This window comes from Neodiprion virginianus, chromosome 2 (genome assembly GCF_021901495.1).
Source record: "Neodiprion virginianus isolate iyNeoVirg1 chromosome 2, iyNeoVirg1.1, whole genome shotgun sequence".
In the NCBI taxonomy this organism is placed as follows: domain Eukaryota; kingdom Metazoa; phylum Arthropoda; class Insecta; order Hymenoptera; family Diprionidae; genus Neodiprion; species Neodiprion virginianus.
In genome coordinates, this window is record NC_060878.1 from 39,409,953 (window position 1) to 39,432,933 (window position 22,981).

The 22,981-nt window shown below is 43.5% G+C and overlaps 1 protein-coding gene across 3 annotated transcripts in view; it reads right to left on the bottom strand.

Moving 5' to 3' along the window:
* The window catches only part of LOC124298114 (unconventional myosin-XV), a 70,569-nt gene extending 52,034 nt beyond the window's left edge, over window positions 1-18,535 (bottom strand). For all 3 annotated transcript variants that reach the window (XM_046749733.1, XM_046749735.1, XM_046749732.1), the window contains exons 1-3: window positions 17,883-18,535; window positions 11,534-11,638; window positions 4,920-5,030 (exon numbers count right to left, since the gene is read on the bottom strand). In XM_046749733.1, coding sequence (XP_046605689.1) covers window positions 4,920-5,030; window positions 11,534-11,554 — 132 coding nt within the window. In that variant the 5' untranslated portion in view covers window positions 11,555-11,638; window positions 17,883-18,535. The remainder of the gene's footprint in view (window positions 1-4,919; window positions 5,031-11,533; window positions 11,639-17,882) is intronic.
* Between the last annotated feature and the right edge of the window lie 4,446 nt (window positions 18,536-22,981).

Sequence of the window (22,981 nt, forward strand, 5' to 3'; positions counted from 1 at the left end):
ACAAATTCGCTCAAGGTCCATGACTCGTCACTGACGACAGAATTTGACGCGGAACTCTTGAGTCTCTTCAGGACAGACTTGGTAGTCTTGTAGTGCCACTCGACAAAATCCTGCCTCGGAGCACATCGGCAAACCTTTTCCTCCTTGGCAAAAATAGACCTGGGCACTGCGTATCCTTGATCATCGACGATCGGACTTTCGGGGAGAAAAGTTGTCTCAAAAAGATACGACATCGTCCCTGGTCTGGGGTCATAGATTATTTCTGCATGTTCCGCGACCGCTTCAATCCTTTCTGTTCCAACTTCTGTCCGAGTTTGGAAGGGTGCGGTATAGTCATGGCCTTGAATGCGAACGCGCCGTTGAGAGATCGTCGACAAGTTCAGGGTAGATGTTCCTGATGGACAGACATTCTTTGGAACGGAATAGACTGCGTCGGGTTCAAGGAGCAGACTGTGCTGACCTTTTGTCGCGAGCAAATTCGAATCGCGATTGCCTTCAACGGCGTCTTTCAGCGGTGAGTTATCCTCTGATTGTGAGTAGATTTCACTCTCGATTGTTTCGTACGATCCGTGATACTTGCTGGTTAGCACAGCGTGTTCAGGGTCCTTCGTTGCGTCAGCCGATTGAGCAAACGCTGTTGAATTCAGCACGTGCTCGTATCCTGGCTCTCTTATCTCCCATGAAACAGTGGGCCAATTATTCTCGTCTAGCATCATGGGCGGCCCGTTTTCCCGCCTCAAATTATGCTCCATTGTTGCAACCAGCTGTTTTGAGAAACAGCTATATGACGAAGTGAACAACCGTGTGCGGAGATACTGAATGGGCGTTTTTGGGCTTGACAAGGCACAGCACTTGGTAAACAATAGAAGTACAAATCACGTTTTATCTTCATAGATAAGGTCGCGTCGTCTCCCGCGTTAATCCATTGCCGGATATTCAATTCAGGTTTGAAAAATTACGCTTTACCGTTTCTCGAGCCTTGTTGCACATTCACAACTTCACCTCCTCCCGGCTCTTTTGGCTCATTTTCCCGACCTCGACTTTTGATAGATACTCATCTCCAATGATGCGAGATTCGCTCACCGGCAACAGACAAACGCGACTCCTCGACGACGTGTGAAATCAGCCGTAAATTTTACGGAAACGTAACAAAATATCTGGAGACATTAAGTCAGCCCCTTGTATCACCTTCTTAACTACCGGCTCGTCGAGTGTCGCGTTAAGTTGCAATTCCCACTCATTGGCGTATCAAAGGTTTCACCTTTCGTGTACGCAACTTTTGTACTTCCCGAATCCGTCGATTCTCGTACGAAAAATCTCTTGAAATTATTTCTGCACGAAAAATGGAAGATTTAAAGCGCCATAACCTTTTAATCAAACTCTGGATAATATATCCCGTATTGCGATACCGTGTTATTATATTTACGATTTGTAACACTATTATGCAACGCTCGCTACGTCAATGTGCAGTGTCATCTATAATAGGACACCGCCCGGTGCGCATAGGTTTGACACAGTGCATCATACAGAAATAGTGTATGATAATTCATTGTGTTCGGTTATGAATTCTAGGTGATGCATTGTTGTCGGTGAATTATTTATCTAAACGTGGTAGGTGGTTGCTGGAACTCCGTGGCAACGTTTGTCAATCCTCCTCGCCCACCGGCCATCTTTTTTTACCGTTGATCTTTAAGCACTATCTCAAATTCCTAAATCGCATGGTCTGCATGAATTGTACCAAGTGACGACACATTTGCGTCAATTACTTTACTCTCGACAACGTGGTCGAAGATTAGGCGGACCTTATTCAGGTCATATAAGCGATGAATTTCGAACCAGTTTATTAAACTCTCCGTTGAGTTTAATTCAATTCGATGATAATTGATCATTAGCGCGTGGATACGGGAAAAAGGTACCTAAATCGAATTCAGAAATGACATACGTATAATGAGGAAGTGATTAAGCGTACGAATATACAAGTTATCCATCTAACGGACAGCAACGCGATACCTGTGCAGTATTAAATCGCTTTCAACGCTCGTGGAGATTTTAATTATTACTGATTTTATAACAGCTGACTTTCATAGACGGATAAATACTTTTGTGCTTTTACTCGGGCCATGCGAGCGGAGCTGATGCGCAATTGAGTAATACATTCGGTCACTTTCTCGGCACTCGAGTAAGTACCACGACTATATTGCGGTGTAATATGTAACGATACACATCAGACAACATGATATCCTTATAATAGTTTAGTTGCACGAGGCACGAGGCGCGTCAAGCCAATCCAATGTACGCAGAGTCGGATATGCCTGGTATTCCAATAATCTCGTCTTCAATTGAACTTTCTACTCAGACCGCCTTCCTCCTCCCCCCGGCTTCATTCCGCTGGTTCCCGTTGCCTTGCCTTGCCTTGCCTTGCCCCCTCATTTAAATATTTAACGCTTGCGGTCGGACTTGCCTCAGCTTCAACCGGTGTCCGTATCCTCTTCTTCTTGTTCTTCTTCACCTCGGCGTTAAGTGAGAAAGTACACACACAAGCACGGGTCCGTACCGTGCGTGCGTGCAATACACCTCGACCTCCGGCATCGGCTCTGCTCGGTCCAGCGTATTCCAGCTTCCTACAGTCACGGCAAAACCAAGCGTGCATCCATGCAAATATACAACATCACTCGCATGTCAAGAGGTACGCCTAATCACGTCCGCGTATCCGTTTCCAACCATGCCTCAGGAGTCGGTTAAAGTGACACTAACTTCTATGCCTCAAATGAAAATAGAAACCTTAAGCAGTGGGATCCGAGATGAAGTCTGAGGAATTCGTACGTAACCGCGGAAGATTTATCTATTACCGTTATTCCAACGACTCCTGCCGATGCACCGCGCATTGCCTGCAAGCTTCTAATCGAAGTGGCCGAGGAGTCGTAGAAGATTTAAATACGTTAGGCATAGCTTTGAAAATTGGTAACTGTGTAATGACGTCATTAATTTTTCTTCGCCATATAGGCATATACAATTTAGCAGATAATTTTTGACCGTTAATCTTGTTTACACGAAGATAGCCTCTCAAAGACCCTGGAATCAATATAGGCTTTAAACGATTGCCAGGAAACGCGGATACGAGTTGTAATACTGGTTCAATGAATATTTCCAAGCAGCAGTTTAGATTCTTGATCTACCAGGTGTTCTTCATCGAACATTACTATCGGCATTGAAGTTTTTTACTGAAATGACGATAAAGTTAATTTTTTTCTCTTTCAAAACATAACAGTGATCGAATCCAATTGTCAGATCCGCGGAATATTCAATTAAGCCGTACATCTCCTTTTTCACTGATCATAGATCTGACGATGGAAATCGATTCGAACATCTACGTTTCGGTTATTCATGCACGAGACACAGAATCGTGAATTGCAATTGCAAAGCATACCGTGCGAGAAAGTAGACGTCACGACTTGATACCGAGTAAATCTGCTGATCGAAAGGTCGTCTCGCAACGTCACAAGAACACCCTATAGATGCGCTGACTGTGCAGGCCGGCTTGGGTTTAGCTATGATCTTTTTATACCGGAAATACCGAGCTCAAGTCTGAGGGCTACAGTGTCGAAGCTGGATAAGATGTTTTGCTGGAAGGCAAGAAACGCATCAGAAACCTGGTACACGCAACTACCGAACGAACGGTTGAGGCCGTAACAGCCTTTCCATAAATTCAAGCCTCGGCTTTATTTACTTGTTCATTCATTTTTCAGCACGGATCGTACCAATTTGCTCGAAACGACGACGCGTATACGAGCGCACAAAGCGTACAAGGCAATAGCGTCACTGCCTAATAATAACATCGGCAAAGCCGAGTTACAGCGATAACCAGTCCTGCGGGCATGAGACCCGGTACCCTTCGCGTTCGCTTTGTGTTTCTCGGTGAGTCACGAGGAAGGAGCAAACCGGGCAAAGGGAGCAAAACGTGGTCCGGGTGACCAAGGTCTATGATAGAGGAGGATGCATGGCGCGCAGATTCGCTTCGGGCGAAGCGATTTCAGTGGGCGTCGAGTCGAGCCTAGAACCTCTCGAGGTGCAGAGTATCATCATCATCCCGTTCCCAAGTTCAAGCCGGCAGGATATATTCGTGAGATACTAGAAACACGATCTGTCCTCGCATCCGCGACGCCGCAGGACGAAGCGGTGAGTCCGAGGCATCCTGTTCCTTCGCCAGGACTCCTCTTTCTCTCTTTCTCTAACTATTCGATGCGTTCTTCTGTTCACTGAACACAATCGATCTGCGCCAACTGCAGCCGGGTGAGGGTAAAAATGTAGAAAGATCAAAAAATCGAAGGGCCACAATATCGTATTTTTTAAAAAACGCAAACTTGATGTATAGATTTTAAACATTTTAAAAGTCGAAGTATGAAGAAGTAGAAGATTAAAAAGGTCAGAGCATAGAAGGTCGAACTGTAGAAACGTCGGAATTCCTCTCGATAATTTAAAATCGTATACAGATTCTCGATTTTGCTGTTCCATGTTTCGACTATTCCATAGTTGGTCTTCCTGTACTTTGATTTACTATGTTTTTAATTTGCTGTACTTGAACTTTCCACATTTTTGAATTCCACGAATAAAATTTTCGGGTCAACGAAAATTTGACATTCTGGTTCTTCTATGAATCAACAGTTCTAGTTTCTTACCCCCACCCCTTATGCACCCGGCATGCATTGGCGACAATCCTTATTGTTAGTTCGCTCGATGCTGCACCTTGTCAGGTGCTACCGCGTGATGCGCGTGTATGCAGAGCGACTCATTAAGCATTTTTATGCGTTAAGCGCGTGCTGCAACGCTTCTGCTCGGCGTTCCAGGCCTCCACGTACATCGTTAACCTTCACCAGCTGAAACCCTGATAATATTCGAATTTCATGATCAGTGGCAATTACCTTTCCAGCGATGACCGCCTGCACCGACAACACGTGCGCAGCTCTGTGATACTCCAGAACTTCACCGGGTAGAACGTGGCCGACCCCCGGGTCGAACCACACGAGTTCACCCTGGAACAAACGAAACAATTATTGAGCGTTTATCAGGATTGCTGTTGATTGATGGCGGGATTCGCGGCGCCCGCAGTGCGCCAATCTTGGTTTATCGTGATTCTCGACTTCGGCACATGCGCGCAGGAAAGTTAAACGCGAGTTAAATAAGAGATAAGAGATATGCGATTGAAAATGAGAGTTGAAAGCGACGTCTCAATACCTCTGATTCGATCTAGAATCTCATTCAGCCGTCGAGAAACAGAGTGTCAACGGTACACCGGTTCTTTGACCGATGATTTAAAACGCCCGGCTCCATTTAAGATGCAGATTTATACGGGTATACGTGCGGAGCTGAGGATATACTTCAAAGCAAGGAAGATTGAAGATGAGACTGGTGATTTAATGCTCCGAGCGTGCGAGCTTCCGAGTATTTCCTATAAAATCTACGACTGCTGGTGGAATGGAGGAATCATCCGCAGGGTACAAGGAGATGGAATTTCCACGAGCGATTTGCCTCGTCATAGAGAAGATACTGAGCGGATGAGCGCGAAGAGATTCGTCACACCGCAGCACTTGTGTCACACGGCGTAGGGACGAATGATAGAAACATATTTCACGAGCAATTTTTATCGCCGATAATTATCCCGTTTATCAGAGCTTGAAGTATACAAAACGACCGCTCTAGTTCCTGCAGGCACACGGTGCAGGGATTGTCTCAGCGCTGAGGGAAAGAAATGTAGAAATTAAATTTTGCTAACCGTGTTCACTTTCCAATCCTCGGTCAAAAGCTTGTCAACAGTTTTCGCTCCGCAAACAGGCTGTTTTTTCACAGCCGATCTTCTTCGGCCAGTGCACATTCCGAAAATTGATTGATTACCGAGTCCAAACGGAGGACTTTCGCAGTCGACCGAATTTCCCAGCGTAAAATTTGTCAGCTGGATAGAATATCGTGAATTGTAATCATCAGCGCGGAAGTTTGTTCGTCCGGAAATCGGCATCGTTTCTTTGCTTCGTGATCGGTTGCACGCAGGCAAAGTGTTAGAATTCTTCAACGAAATTTTCCTGGGCTGCAGAGTCCTCGAAGTTTTGCGACTGTGCTTCGTGTACATCGACTTTGTCCCCTCGTTGTTAGTCGATGGCTCTGAAATTTTGTCGACGACTGTCAAATGCGCCGATCGTTTTGAGATCGAGGAACAGTCCGTCTTTGAAAATAGAGTAAAGAACGAATTTCTCTTCCCGGAATTCTTCGGTCCCGATCCACTTCGATCCGATTTTTCCTCGCTCTTATCCAACCCCCGATTTATTGCTCCAGGATTTTTGATGTTGGCCGATTTTGGAAAGGTCGATGACCTCGCGCCGCGATCGGGTCCCGCCCGATGCTTGATCGAGCCTCGCGTTTCTAAGCAGACCGTTGCGTAAGGCCGATCGTGGGCGCTGCTGCGTCGTCCACCGGAGATCGGTGTCTTGGTTAGCGGATCACGGGGCCTCATCGACGGGTAAAAATCGGCGTCGGACCCTCGTCTAGGTACTTCATCAGTCGGACCAGGCGAGTTAGGAGGCATCGAAGACCTTCGCGGCAGCGAAGATCGGCATCGATTCGTGACCTTGAACTCTTCGACGGTGGTCCCGTACTCTGAGTAGGATTTTGCCGCACGAGGCGAATCATGGTGGAATATTTTTTGTCGGGCTTTTGGCCTGGCAACTGCGGCAACATCGTGTTCCTTCTTTTTAAAAATCGTTCCACAGTCAGACTCCGATCTTTCAGATCGGCGCGACGCTGTGGTCCCGGATAGCGTGCGGTTTATTTGAATCAGCGACGAAGGCCCGTTTGGCAAGGACGATTTTCGACGAATTTTACCGTAAATCGCGCCTCCGCCGTTTATCGCGACAGGTTTTTCCGGTTCGTTTCCACTTTTTGGAAGCGTAGAAGGCCTTGGAATTAATCTGAGAACTTTGCGCGAGTCATTCCTCGGAGGATCAGCCGACGCTTCGATCCTTGAAGATGTTTTTGACGGACCATTCATCCCGTCATCTTTACCGATCGAATTCACCGGCGAGTTTCTCGCCTTGCTGAGTATTTCTCTTCGGGATACTCGCTTGATCGCGTCAAGCGGCAGAGAGTTGACCAGTTCACCTTGATGCCCAGATTTAGTGGGCCTGACGAGACGGCGAGAATCTGCATCCGATTTTCTAGGCCTCGCAGCACTAATCAGAGCTCCGGTTCTTCCGTATTCGCTGGAACTCGATGTCGACCGATGAGTCAACGATCCAGAGGTGATTAACAATTGGCCACGGTTCTCTTTCGGCGCCTTCGCCTTATCCGCGTTGGCAGGATTCGGGCCAGAATTTGAATCTGGGTCTAGGGCACGCACATTATGCAACGCGTGTCTCTTCGAGAACCGTTCGACCGTCGCATAATTTCCGCGATACGATTTCGCCGACTTTGTTTGGCGCTCCTCGAGCCTCGCGGCCGCGTTCCAAATCGAACATTTTTCCATCGAATTCATTCCGAAACTCGGGCCGGAAGTCGAGCATCTCGCATTCTCGACTTAGATCAAATCTCGCGGAGTTTCAACGGCTGTTTCACAGTCCACGCGCAATTATTTCACAAAATAAAAGACGAACAGCCGGAAACGAGGACGAAGAATTTTGTGTCAACCGGACGGGTGAGCGTGAGACACGTGACTTAACGCGATAAGTGTAAGTATATATCTTCAAAGAATCGGTTAGTTGTTCTCCAAGTTAATGGGTCAGCTGGGCGAAGCTGAATAGGTCACGGAGTCGAAAATTCTGTGAATGCGTCTCACGTCTTACGTCCCGAGTATAACGGTTTACGAAGGAAGCGCCTTTCGAATAATTATCCAACAATTTAAATATAATCCATGACGAGGTTCGCTGTGTACGTGGAGTCTTTCCCTCTTGGAATGCGAAGATGTTATGTACCGAGTAACAACTAGTCGAGGCCAAGTTTAATTGAATGTTGTTACGTGCGGTCATTCATGCCTTATAATTTACCAACAATGAGATATTGTGGCCAGTTTGCATACGAGACCCGAATGAAAACCGACAAGTGTTTGATTTAATGTACAATTTTATTAAACCAAGCATCTCGCATCGCTTCGAACAGTCGGACAAAAAAATAGCCGTGTATTTTTGCATATTTTTCGTGCACAGGCTCCGAGTAAAATAATACGATTTAGGAAAATTTGTTGATAGAATCAAGCGAGAATTCTCGCAATGGTTATAACGACTCGATATCACTGCATTTCATCAAGACAAACCAAGAAAGAAGAATTCTATGTAATTATTATACAAGTGTATTCTCACAAACGGTATAAAAAAGAAACAAAAAACAAAAACAAACACCTGATTCGAGTATTAATATTTTCTCTTTTTTATTGCTGTAATAAAGAAACCAAATCGCTCAGCCGATCTCTTCGATGAGGGCAAGAAAAAGATCTCGTTAAATAGATTTTCAATTTTGAGATGTAATTGTTACGACATCAAACGATACGAAAAAAAATGACATGGAAGAGATCGCGTCCTGCTCCAAGTGATATGGAATGCTCGATTACTTCCGCACAATTGTGAATAATTAATTCCTTCCGTATTCGAAATTAATGCCAACATCTGAATTATTGCTGCAACGCGTCATTGAGAGCTGAACATTAGTAGATTTCACTCCTGAATAGGTCGAAACTCGCGTCCGCAGTCTTTTAGAAATTCACCAAATCGTCGATTCTCACGAGCGAAGCAGAGCACAGCTTCAAGTTTTTTTTATACCTCTTGCTTATGCTTCTGTTTTTTTTTTTTTTTTTTCTTGTGTTTTTTAAACTCTCTTCGGCTAGTCAGACGAGTTTTTACGCGTATGAAGCAACCTCACGAGCAGTTATGAAGCCCATGCGTTCTCGAAGCACCTGCTAGTGGATCCAAATTTGCAATCGCATCGTCTCGGCGCGGTGATGAACAGATGGCTGGAGCTTTTGAGAAAACGGTTAATCACCGTCCATAATTGCGCAGCACTTGAAAGCACACTTCACGTCACAAGGTAGGGAAATAAATTTTTATGGTATAACGTAAATTCGTCTACCTGTTTTCACCTCGCGTTTAATTACCACGAATAATCGATTGTGCGCCGAGACTCGTCACGCAAATGCAATATCATTTATTCCGTATTGTTTATCCTTTCTAAATAATGAGAAATTTTTACTTTTACTCATATCACGAAGCTGCCAAGTACGCACTCCGTTACTTGTATTTCGCACAAAATCCGATCGGCGATACCCGCAGGCTCGGATGTTCGATGGAAAACTGAAGTCTGCGGAGGAGTTCCTCGACTCGCAACAATTGCTTTCTTCGCGTACATAAACTACACGTAGGTATCGCACAGCGCACATGCAATGGCGTGTTTCCACCTTCAATTAATTCCTGTATTAATTAAGCAAGTTACTTCTTCTGGACGACGATCTCGGTCTCCGATCAAACTGCGTAACGCTTTTCCCCTACGCTCACTCGCACCGATTTAACGAAACCTTTTCGCGCAGTCTGACAATGAGTATAAATTTTCCTCGCTTCCTTTCGATTCCTCAACGCATCTCCCGATGCCTATTGAAGAACAGAATTTAACGATATCAGGAACCTGCATGCAGAAGAGGAAGCCGCGCCAATGTGGTGCTTTGGGGTGGAACAGACCGTGCGCGCAACTCGTAGGTACGTACATAACATAACAGTGTTCATAAATTATAAACCATGCGAGTACTTGAGCATAGCGTGTATCTACACCAAGTACTCGTTACGACCACACAAGTTGTCCAGGTACCATCGACCTAACCGCATTAACGGTACATATTTATTTAACAACTCTCCGACGAGATATTCAACTACGTTATACAATATTGCCGCCGAATTTATGCGTTACGTATTGGGAATTAATTTTTGAACACGGATAATATGGATCGTACGCGAAATAGATATTGCTAGAAGCCAAGCTATGTAAAGATATTATAATATAGCCATTGAGCAGCGGTTTAAACGCGAGCAGACAGCTGCTTACGCAATTAATCCGCGCGCACTCGTTCACACACAAGCCGACTGAGATACGTAATATGAATTACGTGATACCGTGTGAGATTCGCGACGGGCTCTTACAGTGATCGTATTTTTTTTTTTTTTTTTCTCTGCACTCAGTTTCAGCGGACCAATATAAAAGTTGTGGAAAAAAATAACACGAATTTAAATTAGACCGAATAACTATTTCGCTGATAATGTTTGAGTGGTGAGTTTGTTGATTATCGTACGTGCGTATTACGTTATTATAAATTTGGAGTTTCGGAAGTATAAAGTCTGAAGTTTGATGAATGTCACGTGGGAACTTCCTGTCGTGCAAGTTATCAAAATAAAGAACAGCCCCTTCGTCCTACAATTAATACGTAATCAGGATTTCGTATTTTCCCCCATTTGTCAAATACTGAATTATCTCTCAACAGCGTATGAATAAATAGACCTATTGTCACAGCGTGCGAAACGTCGGCCAAATTCCCAGGCCGCGAGACCTTTGCGACTCATATTGTTGAATTTTTACATTTTTCAGTTATTAGTTAACGTAGCTACACTTCATCACGTTCTGCAGTACAGATGCAATCCACATATTTCTATTTTTCACCACGACCGAAATAGCTACAACTTTCGGTAAAGAATGAACATTATTTCTGCTACCGTCACAAGACAATCAATTGTATTTTTTTTTTTCTTTTTGTAACTATTGCGATAATTTATTACTCGAGCAAAGATAAAGTGATGTCGCCGCCTTAATTTGCTGAAAAAATGTAACAGTTGAACGAACGGGGTTCGATTGCTTGAATAACCAAAAGATGTTATTCTATCGATTACACCGATTTCATAAAAATTTTCTCTCAAGCAGTATAAGAAAAATAAAAAAAAAAGTGAAATTTTCCGCAGCGTCCGGCATTCGTGTGGGTGCCGGAAAAGGCCGAAGCGGATACAAGGCGAGTGAACGGAGGCATTTGTCCGTCTTTTCCGGGGCTTAACCTGGCCGCCTTAGCCAGAGGTAAGGAAGCCGCAGACACGCCGATCTCCGAGTGGGTACCACCACCTCGCCCCGTTCGAAAGTGCCCTCCATACGTCTGAGGCGTGTTTCTTCGGGGCACGTATGCGCGTGTGTAACCCGACCGTACGCGTACGCACGCGCAAAAGGCACCTACACGCACGCACGAGAGCACGCGCATTGAAGCACTCGGCCGGCACGCACGCGCCGATCATTGACTCTAGGCGAGCTGCGCGACGAATGCGTGAATTCCAGCAGCTCGTAAAGTACCGGCCTTTGTACGCGAGCCTCCGATCGAGCCGATTCCGAACGAAGATGAGACTTGAAATCGGAACTGCGAGCTCTTCGGTTCAAAAATTGGTACCAGTTCGTTTCTTTCCAGATTTAAGGATTCCGAAGGAGATTGAAGAGCGCATATTGGGGAGAAATTTTATACAGAATTATAGAATTAACTCACCTTTTCCCATTCTGTATACATCTTGGCGTGTTTTCTCCCGTTAAATTAATCTCCTATCGAAAATTCCCCTCATCTTGCTCGGATCTGGGCTCTATTTCACTTCACCTGAAATTTGAAAATCAAACAAAATTTCGGTTAGACCAAACGGTTGTTTTATGGTCGAGCGAACGTAATTACACTAGGCTGACGTAGGGGCGTCGATAGAAATTGGAAACTGAACCAATATTGGCTTGAAATTCATGGAAGTGCTCAGGGAGTTGTTACAGAAAAATCGTCGTAAATGATATTGAGTCATCGGAGTTCGAGTTATTATACGCCAGATTTACCCATCTGATTCAAATGAAAACTGTAAAAAACTAATTCGAGCACTGACAAGACTAGAATATCGAAACAGAGATAGAGCCGCCCTAATTAATGAATTTCAGGTAACGCCTCATTAGTCTTAAAGGCTTTACACAGACGGCGTCGCTTCGTCGGCGGCTGGTAATTAAAATTTTGATGTAGGGTAAAGGCGGGGCAGTATATACGACGTGTGTGTTACGTCTATGTATACGGGTATAACGGGGTAACGTCATTTTCTCTGTCATGACACTATATACGTACAATACAGTGAAATCCACACGTTTCGATAAAAACTTTTTAAAACTAGTCATCTCGTCGTCTTTAAAAGGCTGCCAGCACCTGCGTACCACTCGTTCATCTCGAGCACCTCGTTCCATCGGACGTGCTGATAGTTTTTCAAAAAAGGAAGCGGTTGTTCACTGTTCATTTTGAACTGATCCTCTTGTTTTTTTTTTTTTTTTTCTTTCTTTCTCTTTCTTCGAATAGATCGTCATTCGTCTCGTTTTTTGCACAATCGATTCGATACAGGATAACAACAAAGCCCGAAATATTCACCGATATAAAGTGCAATCGCCTCGAGTAGGTATATTAATGAATAATTCAAATCTTGAAAGAAATAGTTTGCCATAGTTGGCCACATCTACCAACATCACTGTAATCGTTATTTGACAATATTTGACCTCGAGTAGAAACTCCACGATTGTTCTGGCAGGCCTCATTTGCATACCATCGCCGATTTATCTCTTCGACATTACCAAACGGATATATAGCGAATGGTCTGAGGTCAATCATCGGTATGCATTTCACGGATAAGATAGACGTCCGAATTACAAATAGGTTACTGATTAAATATGGGAAATCGAGAATCGTCGCCATTCACGGATGTGACTGGAAACGAGTGTCGTTTGTGTATGTATGGAAGTAAGAAGGTACGAGTCGACAGGTTCAATGTAACGGAAGTACCCACTGCACTACATGTACGATAGCTGCATACGAGCATAGCACGGAATTCTTGTACATGACACAGAGGTTTCATCCTGTAACCTTATTTGTATACACAATTAGAGGAAACGAAACTTTTACTGCATCTCGACTGAAATTTCTGCCGCAGCAACCGCGAGTAGCGTTAAATTACCGTCCTCTCAAAATTTGAATTCACTGATTTCCAATTGTAAGTATACTAATTTTCAGTGTAACTGATTCATATTTAGAAAATATAAACTCCCACCAACAGTGCATGTGTATAATTCCGTTCGAGCTCGATCAATGCTTTTCCCTCTCCATTTTCGATTTCTTCCATAATTTTTCATACAATTGCCCTAGGTTTAAATAGCATTCCTGAATCATTTCATTTTTCCGCCAACCGTTAATTTTTTTGCGAATCTTTAAACCTCAAGACAGAAAGACATTTTTTATTTTCTCGAAAAAATTCTCAACAATTTTGTGATTACAGACGATCATTTTAGGCCATGTTCGGGGATGGAAACTATTCTTGTTATATTTATTTCGCTAATTTGAAGAATTCACTTTTCGTAAATCTATTAAGTTCGGTATTTTTATCGGTATAAATTATTCATTTTTACGCACCAAGCGGATGTGAAATTATGCATATCGTACACTCAAAATCGAACTGTAAAAACTCAAAAAATCTATTTATCTGTATTTATTTGTTGCAGGTATATACACCGTGTAATACAACACAGAAGTGGATATCATAAACGAGTTAGGCAATCGCGTTGCGCGGGGCTATTGGAAAAGTGTTACGGTACCGCTTCGCATGTTGCTGTACAACGTACAGTGTCTGCCTCATACCGTGGCTACCATACTTAACTTTATCTTGCAGACAAAGCAGTCGGCAGGGTTTCTATTCACACTGCTGTACGGCACTATCGCCAAGCAGTAGCCAGCGTGTTGAGATACGTTGTTAAATGATTGGTACGAAGTAAAAGCTCTTGGACGACCTTCGGGCCCCATGGAATTTATGTTTCGCAACCTTTTTATGCCGGCGATATTCTCCTTGATCATACGTAGACACGATTGTATCTGTCTGCAATACCCTCGACGAGAATCGGAGTACCATTTCCTGTCACAATATAACGAACGACTTCGCCACCGTCATCGTCGTGCCTCTCGAGTGACGTTTCTCTCGACTTGTCTAATCCTCGCCTCTTCCCGAAGACATTGATAAATCAAACGGATCGCGCGATGTCATCTTCGACGAGGCTCGCATAACTTGATCCATTTAGGTCTATGATATGAAGAAAGACGTCGCGACACGTGTATCAACGAAATGCCAAATGTTAAAGAACTTCGTTCTGCTTCCTACTGTCGTTATTGCGTATCTTCTCTTATCACTGGATAGCGCGAGTTCTCCATTGAATTTTGTTCGCAACACTGCGCGATTGTTCAGTAGAACCACAACCTCTGTTTGCTTTCGAATTTGGCACTCTCTAGCAACGATTAAGAGCATCGTATCCCGTGGATTGAAAATCTACAAGCCGAACTCATTCCGGAAATAAAAATCTATTCCAAACGAGCCGTTACTTTGGAACAGGAGCAGAATGATTTTGAGAAGCCGGAACGAACGTTTGCCATTTACAACGAAAGTAAGATTGCATAATCGTGTACCAATTTCCGTGACGAACTGCTCAACAGCGATATGTCGTCACTGCAGTACATGGATATTCCTAGGAAAGATCAAGGGGGATGACGCGACGTCTGCTGAAAATATACATATAGGTATGCGTGACGAACGCTTGAACACGGGGCTACAAATCTGCAGGAGATCGAGACATCACGCTACTTCTGACAATGCTGGGTACCTATACGTAATCATAAATTACGTAACCGCTTTCAGTGCAGTGCGTACTGGTCCAGCGGTTCACCGTTCCTCCCAGCATCGGTCGGCAACTCGCCCTCGAGTCAGGCGGGTTTTATCGTTACACTCCTGCTTTCTCCGTTTGCCCTCGATATCGGCTCCGAACCACCGATTCCTCGATCCTCAATAACGAACATGTTGAAAGAATTTTTTTACGGCTTTCGTACCTGTGTCTAGAATCACCGTGTGATGATTGATAATTAATATGATGGGCATCCATGGTACGAGAGTACACCGTATTGATTACGGTGGGGAAAAACATCAAATTGAATATACGTATTACTATAAGGTTCGGAAATGCAGTTGAGGTTTTGATTTACAGAAGTGAAAGACACGGTACATTGTATGTGGCTGCAATCATCGGGATAATTGGGCGTAATTAAAGGTTGTCACGAAAAAAACTTATGATGAAGAAACCTTCGCATCTGAATCGAGCGGCTGGGTCTCTGCGATTCTGGGTACCATAAGTTGTTACATCGCTTGTCCCATCGACTCTCCACTAATTGCCGAAGAGTATTTAATTGAGGTCCCTGTATGTAAAAAGATATTGAACTTTCGAGAGGCTGAAGGATGATAGGCTTCTGATTGATTTTGCTTTCTCATGGATCTTGATGCGTGGCCACCGTAAGACGCTTGAGGATTTTTCTATAACGAAGAGAGAGTGCCGCGGATTCTTGAATGAAAGGAATCAATGCGAAATTTTTTAGCGGATGATCATTTCACTCAAATTTGTCAGAACATATTATTTAAACACAAAAAAATTTCAGGGAAAATTCTCTTGAACTCATTGTAACGTTTTTTAGAAGATTTCTATGCATATTCAGGCATGCAATTCCTAGGAATAATGACTGATTTGCGAAACATCAGTATGCCGAATTGATTTACGAATCCAATTCATAAATAGCAAGTCATATCGCAAATCGATTCCCGGATTTCTTTCTTTCCATTTTGAAGAAATTGCCATTTCCGTCAAGCGAAAATTTTCTCTCCTCACTGTCAAACCAAAATAACACGAACTGAATTGATTAACGACACCCACCGGACACTGAAATCATCTCAACATTCCCGTTCCAATGCGCATAACGATCCTGAACTTGAGAAGGTGACGGAATCCGGAAACTTTGGGTTTATTCAAGTGAGTCACGCCTGTCTGGGATGAGTTTGAAGCTACATAATAGGCGTACTTACACCTATCCATATGTAAACAAAATCACGTATGCCGATACGTAACACGCTGGCTGACTGTAGTAAGCCGAGACTTAATACCTGGATGATTAATGGAAGATACAGACGAGAGCAGAGAACGGGATTTAGTGCTCACTGACAATGTTGCTGCATCGAATCATGAACTTTCGCCGAGCTCATTTGGCACGGTGTAACGTTCTGGATAATCGTTGCATCGTTTCGCGTGCAAAAATCGCCCAACTGATTTGCAATTCCGGCGCAAAACGGAGCCAGCTACTTGCGTAATAATCGGTTTAATTCACTCGAATGAAATTCAACCACTCGTACGAAACCGCGTCTAACGAAGGCCGCAGAGGCTTCTTCTCCGTGTAAGTATGATAATTACCCGTTGCCATTTAATTCCGTAACAAGCAACGAGATGAAATCTCTGCTAGAATGACGAGACCGCGTTACGGTTGTGTCGCACCAGTTTCTCAACGGAAATTCCACGGGGTAATAACTCTCCATAATCCGGGCACTACATTCTTTGGGTCTAAGTTGCTATTAATTTCGTCGCTCTTCTGAGCGCAGTCTTTTCTAAGTCTTTGAAAAAGTAGCTTTCATCACACGAATTATCATCACATGTTCAAGAAAAGTTTCATTCATCGTGATTAAACACTAAAATGAGCTTTAATGCAGCTGAACCGTTTCATTGATCTGAGAAAATAATTTCATCCAACAAGTGCTAGTTAAAACCAAGTCAAAAAATATCTCACCGGTTACTCAAAATTGAGATTCATTCCAGCATTGACTGAGGTACACATACCTATGTTTTCAGTCAACGATTCCGGTCTCCTCAGATTCCGAGCTCCATTGATACCCGACAAAGTGAGATACTCGTATTATACAAGCATATCATGTACACATGTTTACCATTGAGTATAACACATGACTGGAAGTGAGTGTAAAAAATGTTTGCGTTTAGAGACGAGAAGCAATAATTATCATGATCGGACTGTGAGCGCGTTCCGAACGAGTTCCGTTACGACTGTACGGAGCTATATAACCGAAAGAAGGAGATTAAGGTTCATTACGTAACGCGATCACAAGTGTGAGGCTAGCGTGTACTAAGTCAGGCCGAAAACTACACCAATGCCGGCGTATTATAGAAACGGTTCGTGTGTTATTAACAAATACACATTGTATATTATACCCGTGGCAAAGTCGTATTCCTATAAACGTACGGAAAGACGGGGTTTCGGACCAATTGGCATTCACCGCGCACGATCGCTGAGACGCGGTGGATATAATCGGCAAAAGTATTGGCGCACAATAACATTCCATTACGCGCACACACGTAAAATCCCTTAATTTTTTTGTCTTTTTTTTCAAGTATACGCGAACGTTATCAACGAGAATCGAGCAGGAATCTGTGACTCACGGTCGGGAATTCAGCGCGATGAATTTTTTGGTCGCGAATAAAATTATCGTTTCCAAACCCAGAGTGGTAGAATAATCGCGACTCAGAGGAAAATATTCCCACAGCTGCGAATATCATACCGACGTACAAACGTACACACGTATACCGTTGGCCATTTTAAAACCAATCGTCCGTGGCCGAACTGCGGGCAAAATTATTGACCTCTGCACCGCAGTTTCACCGTGTCTGTTTGATTTTTTTTTTATTTCAAGACGATCGATTCTCGCGTTTGTTTTTTTTTTTTATTTTACGGAAAAACCGTTTCTCCTGACTCTCAAATTTTGGCGCAGGGTACAAGCCGGATATCGCGGGTGCATCTTCATTTCAGATTACGAGCGAGTGTCGGACTTCGGACAGCCGTTTTCCTGTCGCCACGCATTGTTTCGAGCATCGAGGTCTCCCCGAGCTGTCTCACGATTTCGGTCCAGGTACACATGGATCAGCTGTCCTTTACTTTTCGAAGATTGTGCTTTTGGTCGACTTACGTTTTTCGCCTTTCTGGAAAATCGCATTCCACGTCAGGCTCCACGGGTTTAACAGGTTTCCGTGAAACGCCACACGGGATTCTTGAGCCCCGCAGCACACGATGAGAACTCCGGTCTGTGACGTGTGTATCACTGAATATTATATCCACAGCCTGGCTACTTGTTATGGCAAGTGTTCACAACTTCTGATAAACTCCTCCGACCGAGGTAACGCTGTTTGCCAACTTTTCAAAGTGTGCGGATCACGAGGTTCGCGGTACGATCGACTTGGCTTAAAACATATTACTCACTGATTCTGACAAAATTTTTCCAATTTTACGATATTTTATAATTTCTATATACCCGAATGCCACGACGACTAGATTTGAGACTTTGTTCTTATTCCACACTCGCTTTGTACTTCGCGGTACTCGCGTTTAGTAAATACTTGACAGTGAGAACGCGGCGCGTGTTTAATTAAAAATCGGTGAAATTAAACGGTAACAAAAAAGAAAACAGGGAACCGCGGTTTAATTAATTATTCACTAAAAACCGGCGTCGGATATTTCCACGTCAGGTAAAACTTAGGCAAAACGACGACGACGACGACAACGACGACGATGTCGGCGACGACTTCTCACAAACCTCTTGCGTTTCGGACGGAATCGGGTTGAGGTATGCGGACGACCTCGCCTACGGTCGAAGTACCTCTCACCGCCGCAATATGGCTCCTGCACCATCGGAAGGTGTACCGTTATATAGGTATATCGCTGTACAGGTGCCAGCCAACAGTCCGTACCTTTTCCAAATATGCGGGGGCCCCCTAATCCTCGGGGTCGCAGGCCGTTGTCCTCCGGAGATATTTTATACCTACGAAAATCCACCTGCCTTACGCGTTGCAGAAACGCGAATTCATCGCGAAAAGCTCGCCGTTTATTCGTTCAACAGGCCATGCAAACATCGGGAGAATCGCCTTTGGCCCATCGAGTCGCATGTCTGCGGGCTATGATAACACGTATATTCAACCGAGTCTTTAAGTTCGGTCGTTCGTGTTGCATGCCTAGATTTAGAGCCGGAGGCCAGTTGACGAGGATATTTTCGAATGTCAGCGTGTCAAAGCACATAACGGATCCACCGTCGTTGGTCTTGTGACTACGATTGTGAAACGAAGTCTGTTGTCGTTCGGCTCGAGATGCCGAGGGGTGCTGGAAATCGTTGAAGCGTCTGTAATCGAACGGCGTTGCGAAATATTTTCGAGAAGATATCGCGGAGCCAATGTCAAAAGGGCGGATCATTTTTTCATCTCTTTGCCAACTGTTCCGTAGAATTATTTCCACGCTAAAAAAAATAAGTTGAACGGCTTTTTGGCAACAGCACCGTGATAATAATCATCGGATTTTGGCGTTCTTAACACTTCTCAGCTCCGATTTATTGCGAACGATGATCGTGATGGTCCAAAAAAATGAACAAATTATGATACAGAGTGAGCGATGACGCAGGTACATTGTCGGATAATTCTGATGATTATCATTTTTCTTTTTCTTTACTCACCCTGGGTGAATTTAATGCCGATATAAGTTGCACAGACGATGACTTTGGCCTCGCTATTCATGCTTCGCTGCTGAACGCGATTCACTCTCGTCTACGCTGTACGGGACGGAATTAGTTTAAGTAATGAGGAAAGCGCTGACTTGAGAATGAACGAGATCGTCTTTATGGAAATTTATTTCCTCGCTTTATCACGCTACGTGTCTGTCATTACTCGCGGAAAAATGTATATGCTTACGTCGGGTCCCGTTGTAATCGAATCCTGCGTATGCACAATAAGAGATCGCTACCTTGACGGCCAGCGCCGCGTAGGTTAATAATTTACCGACGGTTGATAAGTAATCTGCAGGTAATGTAGAACTCTTGGAATTTAGCCACAATTATTCGTGATATGATAATTGTTTTCCTTTTAATATTTTTATTCCTACTGTATGTTCGCAATCATCTCGTGCATGACGTCGTTTTTCATTCCTTAATGAAAATTGATCTATCACCCGAGCCTCAACCTACGATCGGTAATGTAGAACTCCGCAGTAGCTAGACTAGATCCGTTTGCAGGTCGTAAGTTGATGCACATCACCGACCGTGAGTATACAGAGTTATTTGTCGATGCTAGATGGCGAAATTTCAATTGCGACAATTCAGCTGCGTTGAATACGATTTCGGAATAATATACGCCAGTTTTTTTGGGGCAGATTACAAAGAGACCAGAAAATTTTACGCTTTGGATAAGAAAATTTCCATGCTAACTCAAAATTCTGATTTTTTAAAACAAACAGAGCAATTGTGAAATGTTATTTCCCAATCTCAATTACTTTGAAAATGTTTGTTGGTTTGTTTAATTACCCGAAACCAGAACAGAAAATCGTCTACGGTACCTTAAAGCTGTTTACAGATGTAATAAGAAAATTCTATTCCGTTCTGTAATTAGAGTCGGCTGATTCAGCGTAAATATCAGACGATTCAATCAGTGAACAACGGGACAAAATATTTGAAGCACACGATTCTCAAGCGTTATCGTTTTTGTATCGACGGCGAGGGAAACAACCTTTCGTAAATATCTCTTTTTATCTTTTCCATTCAAGTAAATTTGTACAATGTATCGTCGCGTGATTGTTGCGAGAATACAATATCCGCCTGTAATTATTTTAACTGGTAAATCAATGGCACGCATAGTGCGAAGAATCGTTGTATCGATGACATCGGTCTCTGTACGGTTATATCCCGATAACGTGTACCAGTATATACATATATTTATATCAATTTCATTATCAGCATCGAATTATATCAAACATTGCGCAACTAGCGACACATGCCACTTGGCCGACAGATAAAGGATACATCGAATGACACTCTAGCAGGTCGGGATCATCAATTGTTTCGACAAATAAGCGATCCGTCCTCAAATAAAATTCAATATTTGTCCATTCCGCTGGCGACATAGAAAAGCGCATATGTCTAATTCGAATGAACTCAAACCTCACTTCTGTTTCATTTTCAATACATAATCTGCTTCCAATCAGATAAGCGCGTCATGCGCACGTGAATATATTTATATTCCATACACAGTATTGGGCGCAAAGAATAAAAAGAATAAAAAGACTGAATATGAACGAGACTTATATATGATCTGCACTACGGGCAGAATTTCGAATTGATATGGATGGGATGAGACGCCGTGCAGTTTTCAACTTTGATATACGCTCAATTTCAAATGGAAAATCATGTCTGGATTGGATTCGAACGTGAGGAGAAATAAAATGTGAGAACCACCAGTCGCGTATGCTCGTGACGGATCCATGCATACGCCGTTCCGGGTGCGAATGGGAGCGAATCTTTCTCCCTTTTTATCATTTTTACGACTAGCTGCGGAGGATGAGCTTTCCCCGCCCCAACGGGAGCAGAGTGACGAAGTACAGAAAGTGTATCTCAATCGTGTAGTCCGTATCTTGTAATGAATGACGATTCTAGAATAATTGATTTATCCGTTGAGTCGAACACCGCCTTGACCCCGAGAACTTGAATGGAAAGAATGAAATCAAGAGTCAGCTTCAGGTTCTCTGTCCATTAATAAGAAGCGACGTGAAATTTAGCGTTAAAAATTACTGTGAGACTGTGAAAACGGTGTTACGCGACCATCGAAGACTTTTTTCACTTCGTTTTATCAGCTCATGTAAAACAGTGTGTAAATATTTGGACTCGCTCGACGACAGCTGAATTGATATTGACGTATTGACGTCAGCTCGATTCCAGCTTTTGCCATAATTCCCAAAGCGCGAAATCAATGCTCGAGACAATGCGCGAGCTATTTACGCAAGCGCGAATTATTTCTGTAAGAAATTTACGATTCGTTACTCTCGCAGCAGGGGCGCGGTCCTGGTAATGCACATCTCACGCCGATCCGACCGGTATGTAATGGTACCGAGAAATAATTTTGTTCTGCTTCACGCTCGGCGTCATTTGGCGCGGAATTGAATGTACAAATCAGCCATAGTCGTACAAGAACTGTTTACAAAGGGCATTATCGCAGCTAGTGTCACGGTGTTAAGTTTAACGGTGTTACTCACCACGCGGGCATCCGGTCGAAATCCGTTCGGCTGATCCGAGCGTCTCAATCCCGGTTTTTTTACCTGCCTTGCATCGGCATCATCATCATCATCGTCGTCTTCCTCCTCCTCGATGTACAGATATGTACATTGTACTTGCGAGTTTCGCCTCTGCAGCCTTTTTATTCCCCTCTATAAATTCGTAGAAAACCATTTCCAAAGACACCTTTATATATACTGTACCAATAGTTAAGGGTCCGTTCCGTTTACCGTCTAATTCCCGTATCACCGACGTCGATGGAGCGGATTGCTTGGAACAAATTGACAACGATCATCTCTTCGCGGAACGGAATTCTCGTGTAAACCAGTCGCTAATTAGGAAAAAATTCTACTCCGACAGAAGAGGCACCTGAATTTAACGATCCGTAGGATCGGAATTGGCAGACCTCTCTCTATTGTATGTTCTACCGATATTACCGTAACTCAAAGACTTGTATATATAAGGATGGAAGAACGGAGTGGTGAAAAAAAAAAATATAACAAAAATGCGAATCAACGTACGAACGAACTGAAAGTTTTCCACCCTGCACCGTTCTTTATTCAAAGTTGTAATAACGTTTGGCAGATGTTTCTGATATATAGAAGTAGCTTCTCGGGGAATCGTCCAGGTCGTCGCTCGGTTTGCCCGTGCTTGACTCTCCGTTACGGCGCAAACTTTTATTGAAGCAATTTAAGTTGTGGGTCGGGGCCAAACTTTTTTTTCACCCGTCATTTTTTTTTATTTTTTATCTTCAGGAATATTTTTTCCCCCAACTTTTCACTTTTTTTTTTTTTTTACTCGTCGCTGCACTTATTGTTATCATTATTGATATATTACCCTGCGTTATTTGATTAATTGTCCAAAATATTTCCGTCACTTTTTTCCTCCAATTCGATGAACATTGGTTATCATCACACGTACGAGAAAATCTGGGTGGGTAAATATCTAAATTGAAACATTTTCTGTCGTTTCGTACATCCTGAAAG